The sequence below is a fragment of the Callospermophilus lateralis genome, chromosome 13, assembly GCF_048772815.1.
Source record: "Callospermophilus lateralis isolate mCalLat2 chromosome 13, mCalLat2.hap1, whole genome shotgun sequence".
In the NCBI taxonomy this organism is placed as follows: domain Eukaryota; kingdom Metazoa; phylum Chordata; class Mammalia; order Rodentia; family Sciuridae; genus Callospermophilus; species Callospermophilus lateralis.
In genome coordinates, this window is record NC_135317.1 from 79866337 (window position 1) to 79890550 (window position 24214).

General features: G+C 41.1%; 2 protein-coding genes across 2 annotated transcripts in view; one reads left to right on the forward strand and one right to left on the reverse strand.

Moving 5' to 3' along the window:
• Positions 1-2608: 2608 nt before the first annotated feature.
• Timm17a (translocase of inner mitochondrial membrane 17A) lies at positions 2609-13991 on the reverse strand. Its single transcript, XM_076832485.1, has 6 exons — positions 13908-13991; positions 9565-9664; positions 9361-9424; positions 8052-8180; positions 7221-7331; positions 2609-3476 (listed from the first exon to the last, which is right to left on the reverse strand). Exons 1-6 carry the CDS (start codon positions 13931-13933, stop codon positions 3391-3393), a joined length of 516 nt encoding a protein of 171 aa, XP_076688600.1. The 5' UTR covers positions 13934-13991; the 3' UTR covers positions 2609-3390.
• An 8552-nt stretch (positions 13992-22543) lies between these two features.
• Positions 22544-24214, forward strand: part of Lmod1 (leiomodin 1) — a 40692-nt gene continuing 39021 nt past the window's right edge. Inside the window, exon 1 of the mRNA XM_076831951.1 lies at positions 22544-23021. Within this exon, the coding sequence (XP_076688066.1) occupies positions 22761-23021 (261 nt within the window). The 5' untranslated portion in view covers positions 22544-22760. The remainder of the gene's footprint in view (positions 23022-24214) is intronic.

A 24214-nucleotide genomic window follows, 5' to 3' on the forward strand; every position in this document is an offset into this window, starting at 1 on the left:
GAATGGGTGTGTCTGAATTCCAACAAGTTATTTATAAAAACAAGTGTGTGTAGCCTGCTGACCTGGGGCCTAACAGAATCTAGACTCTGTTTTAACTACAACTAACAGACCACAGGATGGAGCTCTGAGTACATTTTCATCACTGGCGGATATTCCATATGTGAAATCAGATGCACTTCCAAGAGCAGGTGCAGCTGAACCCACTCTTCCAAACCCTCCCTCAAAAATCCACTACTACATGCTAATTTCACATTAGTCAGATGCTAGGAGAAAGGGAGAAACAGATGGGATCTTCTGATGAGTGCTGAAACCCCAAAATTGAAAATCTTCACTATTCCAGGAAAGATCTAGGGAAAACCTCTTTCCCACCTACTAGTTTCTCCAATTATTTATTTTAACATGATTTTGATGTTTATCACACACTCTACTAAACCACAGTTAGTTCTAGAATATTTACTAAATACTTCATATCAGTATTTTTAAAGGGTAGTTCGTAGAATCTAAACTACCCAATTTCTCTCTGTAGAGCTCTAATGTAGACCCTCTCTTGACCATAGGAGAAAAGGAAAGAGGCCCCAACTAGGTAGAGACAGGAAGCCTGGGAAACACAGCTGGAAACGTTTCCATAGGAGTTCCCACCTATACCTACTATCCTGCATGTGGTATGAGAAAATGTAAAGTCCTTTCCACCTCTTCCCATCTTCCTCTTTTCTACCCCATCCCTGATTCAAGAAAATTCACTGGTAATAAAGAATTGTCTTAGATATGCTGGGCTGAGGACACCAGAGTTAACCAACAAAATGATAAAAACACACCAGCATCAAAGAACTAGAATTCATATGAAAGCCTCAAAGAAATAGAATTCACATGAAAGGAATTTTCCAAATTGTTGCACCATTTAAACAATGATAAGGAATTTAGGAAACCTTGTTTTCTTTTAAGTTTAATATTTGCAGTTTGAACTGCTCTTCTGATACTGCCTCTCCTTGAATTTATGACTAAAAATTGAAGAGGTATAGACTTAAAAACAAATTATCCCCAAACAAGATATATGTGGGTTAGGGCATAAGGCCTTGAGTGTGGTCCCTAGCCACACACACACACACACACACACACACACAAAAGGAAGCCCATAAATACATGACAGTTCTCAGGATCATGTCTCTTGGGAAATGCAAATAAAAGCCATAATGAAATACCACATCACAAACATTAGGATGGCTACCTTTAAAGAAAAAGGAAGGACTGGGATGTAGCTCAGGGGTAGTATGCTTTCCTGGCACGCGAGAAGCCTTGGGTTTGATCCCCAGCATCACATGCAAAAGAAAAGAACAAGTGTTGGCAAGGATGTAGAGAAACTGGAACCCTCATGCATTACTCTTGGGAATATAAAATGGTACAGCCGTTGTGGAAAGCAGTTTGGCATTTTCTCAGAGTTAAACATAGCACTATCATATGACCTAGCAATTCTCACTCCCTAGGTAAAGATCCAAAAGAACTGATAATATGGGACTCAAATAGACTTCTGTACACCAACGTTTGTAGTGGTGTAACTTGCCACAGCCAAAAGATGAAACAGCTCAAGTGATCAACAGATGAATGAATAAGCATTATGTGATACACTCATACAATGGAATATTCTTCATTCGTAAAAATGCAGTTTTTTTTTTTGGTACCCAGGATTTAACCCAGAGGTGCTTCACCACTGTCACATACCCAGCCTTTTTAAAGTTTGAGACAGGATCTTGCTAAATTGCTGAGGTTGGCCTTGAACTTGCAATTCTCCTGCGTTAGCCTCCTAAGTCACTAGATTGCAAGCATGCACCACCAACCCAGCAATAAAAATTTTTGATATATGCCACAATTATGAATGAACTTTGAAACATGCTAAGTGAACTAAGACACAGGACAAATACTGTATGATTCCACTTATAATAAGCTACCTGGAAAAGACAAATTCAGACAAAGCAGGATTGTGGTTACTAGGGGCTGGAGAGAGGGAAGAATGGGAAGTTATTGTATAAGGGGTACAGTTTGTTAGTGATGAATACCCATCGGGTATATATAGTAGTGATGGTTAAATACCACTGTGCCCATATTTAGATACCACGGAATTGTACACTTATAAATGTTGGTGCTAGGGATAGAATCCAGCCAGGGCCTTGTGCCTAACAGGCTAGAGTCCTACCATTTTTTTTTTTTTTTTTTTTTTTTTTTTGAGATGCTGGTAATTGAACTCGGGAGCTTGTGCACACCAAGTGTTCTACCACTAATATATATATCCAGCCTGATAAATATTATATTATGTATACTTTACCACAATTTAAAAACCCTAAATCATCCACTGTAATTAGTAATTAAAAGCTCACTATTGTATGGCATTGCACTAAATAATAACTGTTTTCACAGTATCCACATGGATTTGTCTTGTTTTGTGCAGATGTTTAAGTAGGCAAATGGGAAATTACTAACATCATGCCTTAAAGGCCACATGCCACTTCCAATAAAATCAGGAAAATTGCCTGTTCTGAAACTCTCATACAATTTCCAGGCCCAACCAGACCCCACAACACACCCCTTATGGAGATCAGCTTCAGGGGACTTGGAACACATTAAAAACAGCATATATTTTATTTTCAAGCACACAACACCAAAATTTTCTCTGCATGAATTCTTCTCATACAGAAATGGGCATATTGAAAGCAAGTTGTTTCTGGTGAGGTTTCTGATGATCAGGATTCAGGACGTAGTAGCCCTAAAGTTAACAGTCTTGTACCCACCATCCTCAAAACCAAGACAGCATAGTTTACTTTCAAAGTAAAAGATAGTTACCATATCCTTCAATCCATAAAGCATTTCACTGTGAAATGATTCATGTCGACTCTGCATAATTCTTCTTATACATAATTCACTTCAAGTGAGATGAGGGACGAGTATAAAACATGCATTATTTGAAATATGCTCAGTATGAAAAGGCAGAACTTTATAATTTATCTTAAAAGAAAGAGTAAGTTCCAGGAGCTTTTTATTGTTTGAATAATAGAACACATAAAACCAGGCAGAGAAGTCCCTAAGGAAATGATGGTCATGTTCCACTGCTATTTGCCCTTTGGTCCTTCATCTTCTAAGCACTTATTATATTTTCTTTTAAGGACATTAGATATTTATTTTGATCACAAATGCAATCCGAGTGTGAATACATAAATGTGGCATCTTTTATTCCCCCACTCCATGTTCCTTTAAATAGAAAAAAAGTGCTAAATGTCTCTTCATAGCCTATTTGGCCACAGTTGTTCCACCTATGGTTTTAAAAACAGACTGCAACTTGATCTTCTGAAATCTTTCTTGAACTACAGCTCATTCTGTTAAAGAAATCCTGGGAAAAAAGTTCTACTGATATTGTCGATAGTCTCCAAAAGGTGAGGATGGTAACTGGGTGGAAGGCAACTGGGAGGGGTCTTCAGCAAACTGAGGACCTGCAATTAAGAAATAAAAATGATACTTAAATAACCTGAATGTTATATAATTAAAAAGAACAAGTCTCTGTATAAAGTAAACCAATCAACTAAAAAATTATGTGCTACACTAGAGCTGTAATCTGAATTTCATTTTAGACCTGCCTATTTCCCTCAAGAGGTCTGGAAAACCTTCAAATTTGTTGTAACATAACAGGTGTCTTCCATTTTTTCCCAGAATGAACAGCTCTCAAATGTTATGCCAGAAAAATCAGATGGATTCATTATAGCAAAAAGCAATACTTGAGGTTTTATTTTGGTTGGGGAAGGTAGAGGTACCGGGGATTCAACTCGGGGGCACTTGACCACTGAGCCACATCCCCAGCCCTATTTTGTATTTTATTTAGAGACAGGGTCTCACTGAGTTGCTTTAAGCCTCGCTTTTGCTGAGGCTGGCTTTGAACTTGTGATCCTCCTGCCTCAGCCTCCCAAGCCACTGGGGACTACAGGCATGCACCACTGTGCCCGCTAATACTCAAGTTTTTAAAGCAATTGTAATAACAAGCTGACATGTATCAATATTGGAAAAATCTCTCCCACCTCTTCACACATTTTTCGTAGCTATTTAAAATTATTTTTACCAACTAGTAAAAATAGTGATGCACCTATAATCCCAGAGATTCGGGAGGATGAGGCAGGAAGATCACAAGTTCAAGATCAGCCTGGGCGCCAATCCCCAAAAACCAAAGTCCAAATGTTTTCTTTAAGAAGTGGATGCTCATCCATAAGGGAGAAGAGGGGAGGGAATATTGGGAGAGAAAGATGATGGAATGAGATGTGCATTATTACCCTATATACGGGTATGACTGCACAAATGGTGTGACTCTACATCATGTACAACCAAAGAAATGAAAAGTTGTGCTCCATTTGTGTAAAAAAAAAAAAAAAAAAAAAAAGATCAGCCTGGGCAACTTAACAAGACCCTGTCTCAAAATAAAAAATAAAAAGGGCTGGGGATGTAGCTCAGTGGTAAAGCAGCCCTGGGTTCAATCCCCAATACCATACACTCATACACTCAGAATTATTTTCACCAAGTTTAAGTACTTAGACATGTTTTAAAAGAATTCAGTAATCCAATTTATATAACCAATTAAGTATGGAATAAATGAAATAGGAAGATATCCCCTAGCTTGCTATAGAACTAAGTCTTAGTTTAGTTTTCAAAGGATGAGGGGGCCTGGGAACTAAGAAAAAATGTGACACAGTGGCTCATGCCTGTAATCCCAGAGGCTCAGGAGGCTGAGGCAAGAGGATTGCGAGTTTAAAGCCAGCCTCAGCAAAAAGCGAGGGTTTAAGCAACTCAGTGAGACCCTGTCTCTAAATAAAATACAAAATAGGGCTGGGGATGTGGCTCAGTGGTCGAGTGCCCCGAGTTCAATCTCTGGTACCACTCTCCCCTGCCAAAAAATATTTATAGAGGAATAAACAAATCTTTTTTACTTTAGGGAAACTGAAACAGGCAAAAACATATCTAGGGGGAAAAAAAGAAGTAAAATGGTAAAATTCCCTGAATCTTTCTAAGTACTTCTACTCTAATGATATTTTTATTTCACTATAAAAGCAATATCTGTTCATATCATAAAACCTGAGAAGGCACTGGATGGAAAAGACAAATCAAAGATAATCACTGTTGTCATTTAGATACAGGTCTAGCTAATCTCTTTTTCATTATTTTAAGAACTTACTTTCTTTTTTGGTTTTGTTGTTTTGCAGTGTGTGGGTTGAACAGCCAGGGATTTGTGTCTGTCCGGCAAGTGCTCTACCACCGAGTTACATCCTCGGCCCCCCACCTTTTTAAAATTTTGACTTTGAGCCAGGGTCTTGTAAAGTTGCCCAAGCTGACCTTATACTTGCAATCCTCACAAGTTACTAAGATGTGTAAGTTAATTAGAAAAATATGATTACTTCTCAAAGATCTTCCCCCTATACAACATTTTAAAAACATATCTCTTGTCTGAAAATAAATGTGCCACTTTTAGGTTGCTTCTATATAAATGCTGAATTTTGATTACTCAAAAGGAGATTCCCTCTGAGGAAAAAAGCTTAAAGCAAAGTAACCAAGGCTAATCTCTATCTATAAGATAATATAACTATCTAAGTTTTGTTATATCCATATCTGAATTTCTGGAAATATCAAATTCTCCTGATGTTTCATGTGAAGTCTTTTTTTTTTTTTTTAAATCTTATTTTTTTAGTTGTAGGGTGAACACATACCTTTGTTTTATTTTTATGTGGTGCTGAGGATCGAACCCCGTGTCTCATGCATGCCAGGCAAGCGCTTTACCTCTGAGCCACAACCCCAGCCCTCATGTGAAGTCTTTTACACACAAAAAAACTAAAAAGCAAAATTAGAACATGACCATCATAATAGACTGTTAAAACAGAAATATAAAGTGAGATGGTCATCTAGATCATCCCACTGGCAACTAATGAGCAGTGCTCTCAAAAACTGTGCCAAAAAGATACTAATCTCTCCCTCAGTGCTTCAGGGAAATCAAATCAAATTGGGAGGTATGATCTATTCCTGATTCTATGCTGATTCTTTTCCAAGCTCCAAAAATAATTTTCATCATGTCTCACTATTCTGCCCATTTCCTTCCCCAAATGCCAGGTCAAGTTTTTTACTACCACAACCCTCATATCTCTGCTTGCCTTCCAATATCAAGGAATATTTCCATTTTGACCCTGAAATTTTTAACAGTTAATAAACTGTACAAGTTAATGGCTGAGTAGATATTCCATGACCATGTAATGATCACTGAATCCACAATTTAACTTTTTCCCTATGCATCAGACAAGAGGAACAATCAGCAACAAATTACATGACCAATTTCTCAAAGAGACTTTCCTTACAATCCTAACTCTACCCTCCAAAATATAAGCTACCTTCTACTACTCTACATTTTATTTTCTTCAAAACAAGCAATATTATTTTAAAGAATCCATTAAACTGTTAATGTATTACCCCATGAGAATGTAAGTCTTCAAGAGTAGATAAGGGTTGTCTTTTCTTTCTTTCTTTCTTTTTTTTTGTTTTGTGGTACTGGGGATTGAACCCAAGGATGTTCTACCACTAAGACACATTCCCAGCACTTTATTTTTGTTTGTTTGAATTTTTTTTGCAGTGCTGGGGACTGACCTTTTTTTATTTTTTGAGACAGGGTCCCACTAATTGCTGAGGCTTGCCTTGAACTTGTGATCCTCCTGCCTCAGCCTCCCAAATTGCTGGTATTACAGGCATGAACCACTGGGCCCAGCTAAAATGACTAGAAATTTCTTAGAATAAGCAAAGAAGCATCGATAAAACCCGAGATCCATAAAGAAAGACCAATAGCAAATTAAGTAACGAAAGAATTTTTGTCAATGTGGTTAACGAAACATCACCAAACTTAGATTATATTCATGTTCACTTTTTTGACTAGAAATTGAGCCTATTATCATAGTCTTCATGAACTTCAGCATGTTAATACCTAATGTAGAAATCAAACTATTCCATTTTAGCAGACAAAATATTCTTTCTTAACATTAGGAAACCAGGGAATATAGCTCAGTTGGTAGAGTGCTTACCTCAAATACACAAGGCCCTGGGTTCAATCCCCAGCACCATTAAAAAAAAAAAAAGCTCATTTTTTTTTTTTTTTAAATAAAATAAAATTTAGGAAACCATTCCAAAGAGCTACGGTATTAAGAAGAAAGAAGACTCACCATTGGGAAACTGTGTAGAGGCAAATCTTGTCAACAAGATACCAGCTCCTTCAATTAAAGCTAGGAGAATGCCACCCATTGCAGCTGACCCAACCATGGCCACTGGACCATCTGAAGACAATAACAAAGAGATTACTTTAAACGAAAGTGCTATCTGTATGGCATTCCCATTCCCAAACTCTTTCTCATTGTCTAGGACCCATAGTCAGCAAACTATGGTCCACAGGTCTAATTCAGGCCACTGCCTACTTTTGAAAATAGGTTGTATTAGAACACAGCCATGTTCTTTCACTTATACATTAGCTATGGATGCTTTCACACTATGACAGCAGAGCTAATTTGTTGTGACAAGGATCACAAAGTCCACAAAGCTTAAAATAATTACTATCTATCTGGCCTTTTACAAAAAAAAGTTTGCTCACCCCTAGGCTAAACCACAAAGTCCAAAGGAATTCTGGTTTGCTCTCTGTCTCAAAGATCCAGAAGTTGTTTTTAAGCTTTTTATTCAATATGGCAGGTACTATTATTAATTCTAGAGTAATGATGAAATCATAGCACAAAAAGTTTGGCAGACTGCCAGGTCATACAGGTAATAAATGACCTGAGCAGGACCTATAGTGCTCTTAACCATTCTCATGCACGGGTTAGAACTCCATGTTATATCCTCAAACATTCCAAATACATAGCCTTACACTTTTTTTTTCCCCCTCAAATGACCACATATATTCATGCTACGTCAAATTAAGCAATGTTCATTTTTTATCTTACAGATGTCACTAAATTAAGACAGGAGAGGGCTTCCCAAAAAGTCTGTCTATAATGATTGCTTACTTCTTGCTGCCAGTATAGCTCCTGTTAAGGCACCACTAGTGATGGAGTTCCAGGGATCTTCTTTTCCTCTGACTTGAACCATACTACAGTCAATCATAGAGAACAGGCCTCCCCAAACCGCAAAACTACCTATTTCATCATAAAAACAAACAAATACACATAAAAATTTCTTTTAACCCTTAAACTGTTCATTTGAAACAACATTTACCACATTTGCGAAATTCTCACACTCCAAATATGTACAAACACTGAACAAAAGTCAGAATACTTTATCTTTTCTTTTCTTTTTTTAATATTTTATTTACATTTTAGTTTTTGGCAGACACAACATCTTTGTATGTGGTGCTGAGGATTGAACCCGGGCCACACGCATGCCAGGTGAGCGTGCTACCGCTTGAGCCACATCCCCAGCCCCACTTCATCTTTTCTTTTTGGTGGTACTGTGGATCATTAGGCAAGGGATGACTTGCCACTCCAGTTACATCCTCAGCCCTAAATTTTTCCTTCTTTCTTTTTTTGGTACTATATATTGAACCCAGGGGTGTTCTTCCACTGAGCCACCTTCTTGGCACTTTTTATTTTGAGATACAGTCTAAGTTGCTGAGGGTTTTGCTAAATTGCTGAGACTGGGCTCAAACTTGGGATCCTCCTGCCTCAGTCTCCCAAGCTGCTAAAATTACAAGTGTATGCCACCACACCTGCATTACAATTTTTACTTCTAAGGAATGACAAGTAAAAAGTTTTCTTATGTCTTAAGAAAACAGTTGTCTCCACTTGGCTATATCTTTGATGTGAATATAATTTCCATTTTTTTCATCTCCCTTTTCTCAGCTTCTGAATAACCAAGTTTTATAAGCACAATGCAAGCACCAATCCTTGCACAATGAGTAAAAGAGAACCTTGGAGAAAAACCCAACCAGCTTGATCAGTTTCTCTCTTATGAAATCCTAACCCTTCAGATCACATTCTCTTCAACTTTACATTACTCCAGAAACTATTTATTACTGACTCACCAACACACTGTTTTTTTTTGTTGTTGTTGTTGTTTTTTCTGGAGCAGGGAAAGGGAAAAAAATTTTTAAACCCTGAACATCTGAAGGATAGACACAAGATTCTCAAGTATATGCAATAATTCAGTTAACTTTCCCACACATAAATCAAGAACTTATAGGGATCCTAGTTTGTGACAAGATGTTAAACTAAAATCCTCACTGGCATAATCTAAACTAACAAAAAAAATATATAATAGTTTCATCATCAAATTAACAGAAAAAAACAGACTAGAGTACAAATGGAAAATACTGCTTACCTCCCAATTGTGGAGCCCTGGTTCTAATAGCTGTCAAACTCCCTCGTAGTCTGTGGTTTACTCCCTATCACAAAACAAAAGGAATCAGTCCAGATTACTACACATTAGATGTATAAGACATTACTAACCTGCTGATGGGGATGCCAGAAATATTATCAAACTCCAGTTTCCAGGGAAGATATATAAGACCAATCCCCTACTTACCACTGGAGAATTTCGAAAACCTTTGATTGCTTGAAAGATACCACCACCTATGGTACCCATCGTAAAGGCCCCACCACAGTCATCCACAATTCGCCAGGGGCTAAGGACAGAGGAGGGAAAAAAAAAATGACCTTATTTCTCATTCATAAGCCATAAAACTTTCTTTGCTAACACAATAAGGGATACAACAGATTCCAATTCAGGATCCACTGCAATCAGCAAACATGTGGTCTATAATACATATATATGTATGTATATATATTTTTTATATATGTAGTTAGGCATGGTGGCCCACACCTGTAATCCCGGCTACTCAGGAGGATGATGCAGAAGGACCATGAATTCAAGGCCAGCCTGGGCAAATAGCAAGACTCTATCTCAAATGAAAAAATAAGAAAGGGCTGAGGGGGCTGAGGATGTGGCTCAAGCAGTAGCGCGCTCGCCTAGCATGCGCGGGGCGCTGGGTTCGATCCTCAGCACCCCATAAAAAATAAAATAAAATAAAATAAAGATGTTGTGTTCACCGAAAACTAAAAAATAAATATTAAAAAAAAAGTTCTCTCTCTCTCTCTCTCAAAAAAAAAAAAGGCTGGGGATATAGTTCAGTCATAGAGCAACTTGGGTTCAATCCCCAGTACAAATAATAATAATAATGTGTGTATATATAGAGAGAGAAAGAGACAGAGAGACATATACACACACCAAGATAAAGGACACTGATAATATCCATATCTATTCAACCCCAAGTCATCTAAGCTAGAAGTAACAGAATTGGCATTAATTTCGTATTTTTTAAAAATATTTATTTTTTAGTTGTAGTTGAACACAATACCTTTATTTTATTTATTTATTTCTTTTTATGTGGTGTTGAGGATCAAACCCAGGGCCTCACACATGCTAGGCAAGTGCTCTACTGCTGAGCCACAACCCCAGCCCCTAATTCCCTATTTTTAACAGGACTTTATTCATTCACTTACAATTACCAAATGTATTGTAAATCAGGCATTGTGCAAAAGCAAAGAAACAAATACTCGGGAAATTATGCTGTAATTAACAATGCTGATTCAGTCTCTTAGAGATCAGGGTTAAGTTCTCCAGCTGCAATAAATTTCAAAGCTGAGACTCAGTGAATAAAGATTTAGTAATTACAGACAAAAACAAATTTTAAAAGTGTGCAGTTCTCCCCAGGCTTATGGAATCTAACTAAGCATTTGAAACTGTAGTCTACATCATATCTTTTTAACACACTGGAATAACATACAGTAATTTGAGGTTAAATTTGTAACCCAGCTTCCAAATGTAGCACCCTAACTTATGCAACACTAAAATCTTGAGTAATTTGATAAGTAGAACAGAATTATTATTCTAAGAACCTGGCTTATAAAATTCTATGAGTCGTTAAATTCATTTTCTTTTATCTAGTCTCAAGGGAAAAGCACTACAATGAGCTGCCTGCTCTTAAGCTTATAAATTCAAACAATACTTGCTGGTTGGAGATTGATAACTAGAATAGAACTATTATTCTAAGAATCTGGCTTATTAAAGTCTGTGAGTAGTTAAATTAAATTCACTTTCTAAGTCCAAGATTGTTTTTTTTTTTTTTTACCCTACGTAACATTACAATTAGTTGAAGCTGAAATAAATCAGCATTTAAAAAAATGGATAAAGCCAGGCATGGTGGCAGACACCTATAATCCCAGCAATATGGGATGCTGAGACAGGAGATCACACATTTCAGGCCAGCCTCAGCAATTTAGTGAGGCCCTAAACAAGTCAGCAAGACCCTATCTCAAAATAAAAAATAAAAAAAGGACTGAGGATAGCTCAATGGTGAAGCACCCCAGAGTTCAATCCCCAGTACTAAAAGAGAAAAAAAAAAAAAGGATAAAAACAGCAGGCTTCAGATCAAAGAGCAGTTACAGTATTATAAGAGAATATCTGAAACAAAGGCAAGATGGAAACAGTTTGTGACTGTCTGGCTAAATCCAAAATGTTCCTACAGCAAAGTGATGGGCTGCAAAGGATAAAGCTGACTCCACAAGAATATAAATATCAGGTAAACACAGGCAAGAGAGAACCAGTAAATGGACTGGAGTCCTAGTTCAGTGGTAGAGCGCTTGCCCAGCATGTGTGAGGCACTGGGTTCGATTCTCAGCACCACATATAAATAAATAAAGGTCCATTAACTAAAAAAAAAAAAAATTAAAAATAGAAGCAGTAACTAACAATAAGATTAAAAGTATCATCCATATTTTAGGCAACCACTTATGCAAATACAATCAAGGAATTCCAAAAATGCTAAGTTCTTTTCCTTTAGAATCCATAATATTTAACTTCATAAAAGAACATTCTTGTCTCCTCTGCATCTCAGATTAAAAAAGAGGTTCATACAGAGATTAAGTAATTTGTTTAAGATCATATAAGCAGCAATTAGTAAAACCAATTAGAGTACAAAATCCAGTACTCTAAAGCCCCCCTATCTTTCCACTAGCCTAAAGGTTTGGTTTTGATCTTGGTACTGGGGATTAAACTCAGGGGCACTATACCAATGAGCCACATCCCCAGTCCTTTTTATTTTTTTTAAATTTTGAGACAGGGTCTCACTAAATTGACGAGGCTGGCTTTAAACTTATCGTCCTGTCTTGCCTCCCTAGCCCCTGGTATTACAGGCTAGTGCTACCACACCTAGCAGCCTAAAAGTTTTTGAAAAAAGAACCATGATGATTAAGCCCAAATGCTATATTAGACAGTGCTGGAGATAAGGAAAGCAATTAGGAAGTTATTGTAAAAGGCCTTAAGGCATCAAATAATATCATAACAATAAAAATTGAAAGAAAGGCAGAAATTTTGAAAGAATTCCTACTGCACATGTGGAAGGTGGGCAGTGGAGGGAGGAAAAAAATACTAATAATTTAAGATTGGATGACTTGAGAGGTTGCTTCAGGACTATATTGCAGGGTAGGCACACCCACAGCCCTGAATATCATTATTTTTATAAGATGATTAACTCAAGGAATTTACTTTACCTGCCCCCAACCATATCCAACAGCAATTTACAATGTGCTGAGCTCTGCATATAGAAGCACAATACACAAAGGGGGATAACTGTCTTTGATGAGGTAAGTGAGGAGCCAGGCAGTGCTTAAATAAGGTAACAGGGTTATTGCTAGCAAGGTAATAATTTAAACTCCTGGGCACTTTCACAACTTGAGGATACTTTGGTTCTTGTTCTTACACACACACACACACACACACACACACACACACACACACGCGCGCGCGCTTAACCCAAATATCAAGATATAATTTTTCACTTATGACCTCAAAATCTTTAAGCTCTGATAACCTGAGACCTCTAACAGGTACTACATAATTTTACAATGATCTATTTATGTGCTTGACTTATTCGTCCTTTTTTAAAAAATATAACTAATTGCTAAGCACAGAGTTTTCACTCAATAAAAGGTGAAAGAATGAATTTCTGTTTATGGCTTTTTAGAGAACATCCAACCATCTTTTTCTACTTCCCAGATTTTTTTTTTTTTTCTTTCCTTCTTCCTCAAGAGAGAATTCCAAGCAGGAAAACGATGCTCTGGCCTAATGAGAGCTTATCCAGACCCCGTGGTTGAAATCTATGTCCCACTCATTTGATATGCTTCACCTTGTGGACACGTCACGATACAAATAAGGACTCAAGAATGGCACTTCCAGAGGGCGTGGTGGTGCACGCCTGTAATCCCAGCGATTAGGGAGGCTGAGACAGGAAGATCGCCAAGCTCGAGACCAGCCTCGGGGAACTTAGTGAGCCTCTCAACAACTTAGCGAGACCCTGTCTCAAAACAAAAAAATAAAAAGGATTGGGGTGTACTACAGTTCAGTGGTAAAGCGCCCTGGGTTCAATCCTCAGTACCAAAACAGAAAAAAAAAAAAGAATGGCACTCGCTCAGAGGTCTATTTTTCCCTTTTTCCATGCAGGCACTGAGCAAAACAAGGCGTCGGGAAGCGTCCAAGGTCACCTCAGTGGGTCAGCGGGCAGAGAGGATTACTGCTGACCCCGCACAAAGTCGACGCTCTCAGCCTCGGGGGGCGGTTCCCAGGCTCCATCATGCCCAAGCCAGGACCGATCTCCTCACCATCCACCGCAAGGTCACTGGAGTCTTGGGGTGGGGGAGTACAGGACCGAGAAGCCAACTGACTGCTCACGTCCGCACTGCCTGCGATTATCAAGCCCACGTCGACGAGCTGCGCCTGGGTTCGGCTGGCACCTCGGGAGACTGAACAGGGGAAAACGAGGGCCGAAGGCAGAGGGGTAAAGAAAAGCAAGGGCAGCAGATGAAGCTCACCAAGGCTCTCTCGCATACTCCTCCATCTTGACTCCAGCCGCGCGGGCGAAGCCGGGCAAGCTGGGCGGAAACTGACCCCAGCGGCGGAAGTGATCCGAGAGGAGGGCGTTACGGTCTACGGGGATTGGTTCACCGCTTCCCTTCGCAGCCAATGGCAATCGGGGCTCCTGGGGGCAGTGCGTGGGCGGGGCCCAGGCCCGGCTCAGTGGGACTAGCCCCGCCCAGGTCCTCGAAGGCTGTGGGTCTGGGTTGTGTAGGCGAAGAGCTGCCAAGTGACAGAGTTCAAATTACTCAGTCACTGAAGTTCCGTGGCCTGAGATAAACCTGATATTATTCCGCTAGTGTTCATCAAGCTTCGTAAATACTTTACGGTTCCTTTTTTTTTTTTCTTTTTCTTTTGAGATACTGGGGATGGAACCCAGGGCCGCGCACTTGCTAGGCAAGCATTTTACCACTAAACAGCATCCCTGATCCTTTTAAATTTTTTTTATTTTGATACAGGGTATCACTAAGTTGCCCAGACTGACCTCCTACTTGTGATCCTTGTGATACTTGTGATCCTCCTGCCTCAGCCCCCCCAGTTGCGTCGCTAGGATTATAGGCATGAGCCACCAGACCCTTTTGATGCTGCTGCTGCTGCTTCTCCTTCTACTTCTTCCTCTCCCTCCTTCTCCTCCACTTCCTTCTCTTCTTCTTTTTCTGTGAACTGTGAGTTAATGCTATCTAATTCATTGTGAACTGTGAATCTCTTAGCAGCTACACCTAGCTCCTTTAGGGGAGACGCTGTCTCATTGCCTTATAATCACAGTGCCTGAAATGTAATAGATGCTCAATAGATGTTTCTGAAATTGAACTGCTTGAGCCAGCTGAAAAGCCATGACCAATTGGACCCTTGATTTGAGGGTCTCGACTCCAGAACCTCTTCTGAGCCTCCCCACTAATGATCACAAAAAGGCATGAGAAATTTTATCCCTGAGAAAAGAAACTAAAATGATGGGAACCCATTAGATTGTTTTAGCTAACAGTCAGCAAAAACCAATCATGCGATGGCTGTGGAAGGAGTTCTGTACTTTTGACTTTAAAGTGTGTACATTTTTTGTTTCATGGAAAAGTCAACGTAATAAATAGAAGACTTCAATGAAAAGTGGGGTTCCCTCCATTGGCTTGGAAATAACTTAAGCAGATGGATCAAACCCTTAATAGAACTAAAGATTAGCAGTGTCTTATATGTGAGAAGAACAGTTCAGACTAGTCATCTGATTTGGATATATACATATTCCAAAGGAGGCCTGTTTGGATTGTGTGAATGTCATTAAGCATACTTAAATCTAATTTATTCTACAAGCTGAAGAGAATAAGGGAGAGGGACAGTATGAGCCTAGAAAGAGGAATTCAGAGAGCAAGTATTTAATCAGCACTCCAGACAAATATTTCAATGACTAGAGATTGGCACTCTCATGGGGCAAGGATAATTTTTCTGGCCTAACAGTCAGGTGGAGTGGGGGAGACTAAGTTTCTTTTCTTTGCTTCCTAAAGGAGCCATGTGTAGTTGCTGAGACCTTCATAGTTCACAACAAATTAGGAGGTGTTAATTCACAGTTGACAGAGATCTTTGTTCTTCCTTGGTCTCAATAGTCAAGCTCTTCCAACCTCTTATTCCTTATTCATTATGCAATCTTCTAGTTATGATTTGGTTTCTGAATATATTTCCATATAGGAGTTAATTCCCGGGCCCATGCTTTTAACTATTCTTGTCTCTCTGGTAGTTAATATTGGTTTCTACATCTGCTTCTTTTGAACTTGGTTCTTTTGACTCAGTCATCAGGAATAGTCCAGGTTCTCCAGAGATATAGAACCAATAGTAGATAGATAGATAGATGATAAAAAAGAATGAGAAACTGAGTCATGCAATGATGGAAGATGAGAAGTCTCATGATCTGCATTTGTAAGATGAAGACTCAAGAAAGCTGGCAGGATAGATTCACCCAAAGCCAAAGGCCCAAGAACCAGGGGAGTCAATGGTATAAATCCCAATTTGAAGGCAGGAGAAGATGAGATGAGGTGTCCCAGGTAAGCAGTAAGGCAGGAAAAGAAGGGAGGTTTTCTCCTCGATATCTGATTCTATTTAGGCTCTTAGTGGATTATGTCCAGTCCCATCAGGAAGAACAGTCTCCTGAGAGTCCACCAATTCAAATTCTGTTTCCCATGGGGAACATCCTAACAGACATACCCCCAAACAATGTTTAATCTGGACACCCTGTGGCATAAGATTAACCATCACAATGCTGGTGCTCAGAGTTTACAAAGCTGAAGTCCAGATTCTAGCCTTTGGTTTTTCCAGCTGACTATTTCCTTTAGAGTAGCTATCCCTACTCTAAAGGAAATTACTGTTCTGGGAGACCCTCCCTAAGTGACTTGTAAACACTCTTAGACTTTTCCCTCTCTGTTTTCTTTACTTTCATTTTCTTCCAGTGCTGGGAATCGAACCCAGGATCACCACCATGCTAGGCAAGTACTGTACCACGGAGCTACACCCCCAGCCCAGCTTTGTTCTTTTTTTTTTTTTTTTTTTTGTGGTAGTGGAGTATCAGGGATTGAACTCAGGGGCACTTGGTCACTGGGCCACATCCCCAGCCCTATTTTGTATTTTATTTAGAAACAGGTATCACTGAGTTTTTTAGTGCCTTGCTTTTGCTGATGCTGCTTTGAACTCTCGATATTCCTGCCTCAGCTTCCCATACCACTGAGATTACAGGAGGGCACCACAGTGCCCAGTTGTTTTTTTTTTTGTTGTTGTTGTTGTTGTTATTTCGTTTATGGTACCTGGGATTGAACTCAGGGGCACTCCACCACTGAGCCACATCCTCAGCCTTATTCTTGTATATTATTTAGAGACAGGGTCTCACAGAGTTGCTTAGTCCCTCACCATTGCTAAGGCTGGCTTTGAACTCATGATTCTCTTGTCTCAGCCTCCCATGCTGCTGGGATTACAGGCGTGTGCCACTGAGTCCGGCTCAGCTTGATCATTTTTAACTGCAACAGGTAACAGGATTATTTTTGCCTGGGAAAGCCTGGGACTTAGGCTTTTTTGAAGAACATGTCACCTTTCCCTCAAAAATATCCTGGGTTCCAGGGTGTTGAATCAGGAAACCTTTTGGAATAAAAGATCTTGGTACTCTAATCTCTAAGCCTGAGGGATTTCAGTGGTCCTTGGTGAAGAAATAGTGATAAGAAGGGATGATAAAAGAAAGCAGTGGAGGTATTTGAGAGAAAACCCATCACGAATGTGGGGGGAGTTGGAGTTGGTGATTCTAAACACCAAGGTGAGTTTTGTTGGAAGTTTTCAAGTACAGATAGAACTCTTTCTAGAACCCTTTGTGATCAGATACTGGTAGGATGGACATTTTCAGAATCTGCCTCTCCTGACCACTCAGTACTTGTGTTGACTTAGAGGTTCCTGAGCCTCAACAGATTGAGTTCTGTTGAACCAGAAGCTACTGTGGCCTTAAGAGTTCCACCTACACCCAGGCCAGGTATATGCCCCATCCCCAGTCTTGCCTGGTCAAGTCACCAAAAAACTAGCTTGGCACAGATAAGTGAGACCTAAGCCACAGCCAGTTCTTGGGTTTGGGGTTCTAGTCTGTGACTAGGGCCAATCTGGTAGGCAGAGGGGTTTTAGCTTAGCCCAGGTAAAGGTGGGAAAAATAATCTCTTGTCCCTTTTCAGCCATTTTTCCTCTCCTGGTTCTCCTTTCAGGAAGCCTGTAGTAGGGCTTGGTGTTATCTCAGAGCTCCCCTCCAACATTTCTGCTCATATCAGGAGTGTTAGACCAGCCAAGTGGCTGGCTTCCAGACAAAGACTGCTGCTTCCTTCTAGAAAAACTACTCACGACTCCCAAAAGAGAACCAGTGTCACCAGGTGAGGTGGAACATACCTGTAATCCCAGTGACTCTGGAGACTGAAGCAGGAGACTCACAAGTTCAAGGTCAGCCTCAGCAATTTAGCAAGGCCCTCAGTAACTTAATGAGACCCTGTCTCAAAAAACAAAAAAGGGCTGGGGATGTCACTGGGTTCAATCACCAGTACCAAAAAAAAAAAAAAAAGAAAGGAGAGAGAGAGAAACCAGTGAAAAAATTTCTCTTTTGTGACTTACTTTGGCCCCTGCTTTAGCTATTTACATCAGAGCATATCTATCCATCTGTATATCTATATCCTTATATATAAACACATATGTAAGTATGAAAGAACTATGTAGCAAGAATTGTTGAGTGCTTACTTCATGCCTGATGCTGCTACTGTTAGTACTTTGTGTTATCTTATTTAACTTAATATCTCCATAACTCTATGAGACAGTATTAGGTAAATACTTTTAATATCCTAATTTTCCATTTCCTAGGCCTCAGAGAGGTTAAATAACCTACCCAGGGTTACACAACTCATATTTGAACCCATGTAATTTGACTCCAGAGCCTGTGATCTTGTCCACTATACTATACTACCACCCTATATTCCAGAAGATGTGACTTTCCTGGGGAATTCCAGTCTCATTAAGAGCCACCTAAGCCTTAGTTAAATGAGTCTGGATCCTCACTATCCCTCTCCCATCCCACCACATTTTTTTTCCTTTTGTTTGTTTTTGCAGTCCCATGGATTGAACTCAGGGCCTCATATGTACTAGGCAAGTGCTCTACCAGTGAGCTACATCCCTGGCCCTCACCATATATTTCAACTGGAACTTAGAGTCTCTTTCTTCTTTTTTTCCTCTCCACACCTCTAGCAACAACATGCTTAATTTTCTGTGAGGAATAGGCCAAGCCAGAATCTCCTGACCCCCAGGATGAATTTGTTTCAGATGGAAGAGGATTCTGAGCCTGGGCAACCATGGCCACCATACCTGTGTGGCCCCTGGTGGCAGGGCCTGGAAGAGGCTATACAGTCCCAGCTGTGGTGCCTTTCAAGGAAAGATATTCCAAGTCTAAAAGCAGTCTCAGGGGTCCCTGGGAATCTAGGGATCCAAGAGCTTCAGAATGTTATGTCAGCTGTTTGGAACTACGGGATCTGAGGCAGAGAAGTTACCAGGGTTCATGTGTAGACACCTTTGGTTAGGAGACCATTGTTAGCAAAAATAACTGAAACAGGAGCAGACCTCAAGTGAATCGGCAAGCAGTCTTTATTAAGGATGGATGCAAGAGCACATTTTCAGGGGAGAAAATGGCAACTGTTTACAAGAGGGGTCTGTTTTTATAAGTCTTAATGAGAGTTAATCCTAACAGAATGTTTAGTGTGACTTAATCATTAAAGACTTGGGACGTGTTGGCTGGGCAGTCTTTAAAAGGCTAAACTGCTCTGTACTAAATTTGGTCACGCAGCGCTCCTCATTGTGTAGGTTAAAAATCTAACTCAGGGAAACAGCTGTAAAAGCTGAAACTCACTGTTACTGGGATGAAAATCCAGAGCTCAGAGCCCAGAGTCCATTTGTTTGCCTTCCCCCCCAGGACCTGTTGCTGGGAAAGGATGAAAGACTAAAGCCCAGAGCCTAATGATTACCTCCTTCCTCCCTGCTCAGTGTCACTGGGAAGGGATGAAAGTCCAGGACCCAGGGCCAAATGTTTACCTTCTCTCTCCAGGGACCCATTGTCACCATTGTCCTCCCTTCTCCCTGGGGACTATCATTCCCCTTTTCTTGGGGGAATGTTATTTTCCATATCCTTCAGCCATGGATTCTGCCCTTGTGTCTAGAAGCTGTCTGGAAGTTTTTGTTGTTGTTGTTGTTGTTTTAGTGTATTCTAGAACAGGGACCACTAGGCTCGGGGGAGAAGGCCACTGAAACCAAAGGGTTCAGAGGCTGATCCCGGGACTGAGATAGTTATGTACATTCGGTCCCTGCTTCCTCTTCAGGAACAATGAACATTACTGGCAAAAAGCCTGAGAGAGAAGAATCTCAGGAAGCTGAAGAGCTGCTCTCAGCTAATGGGGATTAGAGGTTGGCTAGGGGGGGCTCCACAGCCTGAGGTCCCAGAAGATGATGCCTCTTCCAAGTAACAGTGAGAATGAATTAAAATTAATGCATCTTCCTTAGGACTCCTAATAGTTCCTAATAGTATCTCTTGCCTTTTTTTTTGCCCTACAGTATAACTATTTTTTTACCCCATTAAATTATATATTTTTGGCCAGGTATATGACACATGCTGTAATCCCAGCTACTTGGGAGATTGAGGCAGGAAGATTGCAAGTTTGAGGCCAGTCTCAACAACTTAGTAACACCCTGTCTCAAAAAGTAAAAAGGGCTGGGAATTTAGCTCAGTAGTAGAGCATGCCTGGATTCAATCCCCAGTACTGCAAAAAGAAAACAAAGGGAAATATATATACATTTTTAAGAGTGTTGTAATTATTTTGTATCCCTCTATCCATGGTGCCTAGCAGGGTGATATATATATTTAGTAGTATCTGAATAAATCTTGAATGTATGAATGGGAACTAAGTGAGAAAATGTGTGTGCATGTGTGTGTATGTGGGTGTGTACTGAGGGTGGTTACTACTGGAGGAAAAGAGGAAAGAAGAGGTGGGTTGAACAAAAAGGACCTAGGATAAGAGTAAGTATAAATAATTCTAAAACTTCAAATTGGGTGGGCTCTGTGGCACATGCCTGTAATCAGAGAAGCCCAGGAGGCTGAGGCAGAAGAATTTCCAGTTCAAAGCCAACCTCAGCAACTTAGTGAGGCCCTAAGCAACTTAGCAAGACCCTGTGTCTAAATAAAATATAAAAATGGCTGGGGATGTGGCTCAATGGTTAAGCAACCCTGCACCAATGTACCAGACAATTCCTGGTACTAAACAAAATAAAACAAAACAATAAATAAATAAATAAATACTATGTTTCTCTTGTATCAGCTAAATGTTTTCATATATATGACAATTTAGTGTTCATAACAATCCTACAAGGAGTGGGGAAAGGTTTTTTTTTTTTTTTTTTTGGAAGTTGTTATTTTACTGACAGGAGAAGCTAAGTCTCAGAGGAGAGGAAAATTTTCCCAAAGTTATATGACCAGAAAGCAGCAATACCAGGTCTGTTTGTCAGAAAAGTGCAAGCTTGTATCTCTGCAACCACACTGCTGTCCAGCCTCCTAGGTTGTGTGTTCCCATAGCCTCTGTACTTCTCTTTGGAGGCATTTTGTAGACTTTTAATTAGATAAGGATTATTTGTTATTATTTGTTTAATAACTGTCTTCACTGGTAGACTGTAGACTCCCAAAGGGCAAAGACCAGACTGATTTACATCCTTATTTACATTCCCTGCTCTCAGAGCAGTCACCTGTCACATAATAGGCACTCAATAAATACATGCTTATCATGACCAACCCCTAACTACTGACACTTACATGAAAACCCCGAGGGTTCTCTAGTCCTTTTCCATTCTCCCATCTACCTGCCTCACTTTTGTCTTCCAGTTTCACCAGTCAGCACCTTTTTTGCCTAAGCTGGACTAGTGGGCATGAATGCCACAGCCAAGTTTTAGTCCCAGACGATCCTGAACTCAGCAAATGCTGATCAAGTGACTGTCTCTCTCTGGCTTAGGATGGAAAGATGCCAGGAAAGATCGAAGCATCTACCCTGATGGTTTACACCAGGGCTTCTAGAAGGGATTTTGTGGCAGGAGGGAGGGGGGCAGGAGATTGAATGTCTGTGAGTTGCGCAGGGCAGCATGATGGATGAGTGGTGGAAAGCCCTTCAATGCGACATGCCAGAGCCATTGCAATAGTATCTCTCCCAATGGCCCAGAATTGTATTTCTCTGAAGACATGTTAAATTGTGCTCTGGATTTATATGTGGGTGGCAACCTGCTGGCTCCTCCTCAATGCTCCCCAAGGAGGTCTTTCTACAGATGCCCCAGCAGAGGAAGCAAGATGAGAATGGACAGAGGGGTGGAACCCTCTTCCCTAGAGCCTGGGGGCTCATGGAAACTGACAGCTCTTTAAGAGTTTCCAGAGTCCAGTAGATCCCACGCTGTTCCTCAAACAGACTTCCAGTTTTCAGTTTGGGTGCACTGTGAAAGGGGCTTATTCCTGCCCTCCACCCTCAACCCACACTGACCCCTGCCCTCTCTCTGGAGGTTAGACACAGCCTGTGATGCTCAGCATTCAGGTTCTCCTTGGTTTAAGAGAATGAGTAGGTGGAGCGTAGCATGGCTCCTCGTTAAAATCGAGTGTCTTTCCTGGGGCTATAAACACTTGGGTGTCTCCCGCACATTACCAAATACAGTAGAAAGGAGTCAATGAGCCACACACTGGCCACAGCAACATCCACCTGGCAACAGAGAAGCAAAGTGTGTTTGACCAGGGCATGCCTTGGGCTGGCCAGTTCCTGAACTCGCATGTCCTCGTCCTGCTTTTCTGGCTCTCCGGGCTGCGGTCCGCTTCTTCCAGACTCCGCATTTTTGTCTCTCTTTCTCATTGCATGGCCCCCTTGTCTTTAAAAGGCTAAACTGCTCTGTACTAAATTTGGTCACGCAGCGCTCCAAGATTCCCTGGAATGTCCTCAAGTTTCAAACAGCTCTGACAGAGAGGCAGGCCCGCCCCCAGCTTGGGGATTGGCTTCTCCTTTCAGGGCAGGCAGTTGCCGGGTCTTATTGGCCACTGGTTAGACCAGGCAGGGTCCGCTAGCCCTGGGCTGCAGGGAGGCTGCTGTGTCCACTGAGCACCTGTGGCTCGGCGGGGCCAAGGAGCTGCAGTCCTTGACCAGCTGGAGATTTGCTCCTAAGCCCCACTTGGCTCCATCCAAATCTGCCCCCGTGACCCTTCCCTGCCCACCTGCATTCCCATAGTCCCGGCAAGAGCCGTAGCCCACTTTGCCAATATGTCGAAGGTAGCCAAGTATCGCCGGCAGGTGAGTGAAGACCCTGACATCGACAGTCTGCTGTCCACCCTGTCCCCGGAGGAGATGGAGGAGCTGGAGAAAGAGCTAGACGTGGTGGACCCAGATGGGAGCATTCCCGTGGGGCTGCGACAGAGGAACCTGACGGACAAACAGTCCACGGGCGCATACAACCGGGAAGCCATGCTCAACTTCTGTGAAAAGGAGACCAAGAAACTTATTCAGAGGGAGATGTCCATGGATGTGAGTGACGTACCCTGGAGGGAAGAGGGAGGAGGGAGGGCTGGGAACCCTGACTCCTTGGCTAGGATGCATCTTTCCTCAGAGGAACTGCTCTCGATGGCAAAGGATTAAATGCTTTAGAACTATCATCACTAGACTAGCAGTGTGAATCTCCTACCTCTAATTTCTGTTGTATGAGCAGAAGTTGGTATGCTGCAGGAATACAGCCTCTCACAAAACCAAACAGGGCTACCAGTAGAAAGGGAGCTGGGAGTGTCCTTGAAGTATTCCTTGTCCAGTTGACTTCATCCTGGTCCCTGACATCTGTTTTCTCCTTCATGTTCATCTCACCCTATAGGGAGGAGGGACGCAAGAATAGAATGCTTGCAGTTTCCTGCCAGCTACCAAAGAAGAGAAGCTAAATCCTCCTTGTGAGACAAAGAGTCATCTTTTCCCTGACCTATGAGCTCCTCATAGCATAGGAACTATTCAGAGAAGCTTGGGATGGGGAAGATGGGCTTCCCAAAGCCAGGATCTATGGGCTGGCACATGTCTTAACCTGAAAGCTTCCCTTTTATTCCCAGGAAGGGTGAGGTGCTGTGTCTTCCTTCCTTCCTTCCTTCCTTCCTTCCTTCCTTCCTTCCTTCCTTCCTTTTTCCACTCTCTGGAGAAGCCCGTTGAGGGACCATTCCCCCCCTTTTGGCATTCAGCTCTTTATAAATTAATTAAGTCACTTTGCTAGGAATTCAGGAGAGAACAGAGGAAAGAAAGTAGAGACTGTTTGGGAGCATCTACCCACATCTAGGATGAAATGAAGCATGGCTTGCTTTCTGTTTTCCTGCGTTGGCATGGAGGAATTATTTTTCTTCACCATTTCTTTCATATATTAGTTTCCTTTGGACAAACAAAAGTGGCCTCCAATTGAGTCTGACTTTATGGGATCGCTTGGTCCATGGGGAAAAGGGCGCTAAGACTTTGCACTAGTTCTCTTCTTCTACTCAGCTCCGTCTCTTGCACAGTATCCATTACTTGAGAATTCTTGCAGGAAAAAGTTCATTTTCAATCCTTGTCTTTTGTTTTACTTCTATGGACACTGAGGCACGCAACATCAAAGTCACATTCATTCCCACAGAGAAACTGGGAATGTCTGCATGGAATGTCTGGCTGGATATGCAATTGTGTTGACTTCTTGTCAGAGTACCCTGGGGGACATG

What these genes read in the sequence shown, in the direction of transcription:
- Timm17a (XM_076832485.1), bottom strand. Translation starts at nt 13,933, where the DNA reads ATGGAGGAGTATGCGAGAGAGCCTTG. An exon ending in GTTTTCGAAATTCTCCAGTG is followed by an intron (nt 9,425 to 9,564) that starts GTAAGTAGGGGA and finishes GTTTTGTGATAG; the next exon opens with GGAGTAAACCACAGACTACG. An exon ending in CTCTACACAGTTTCCCAATG is followed by an intron (nt 3,477 to 7,220) that starts GTGAGTCTTCTT and finishes TCTTAATTGCAG; the next exon opens with GTCCTCAGTTTGCTGAAGAC.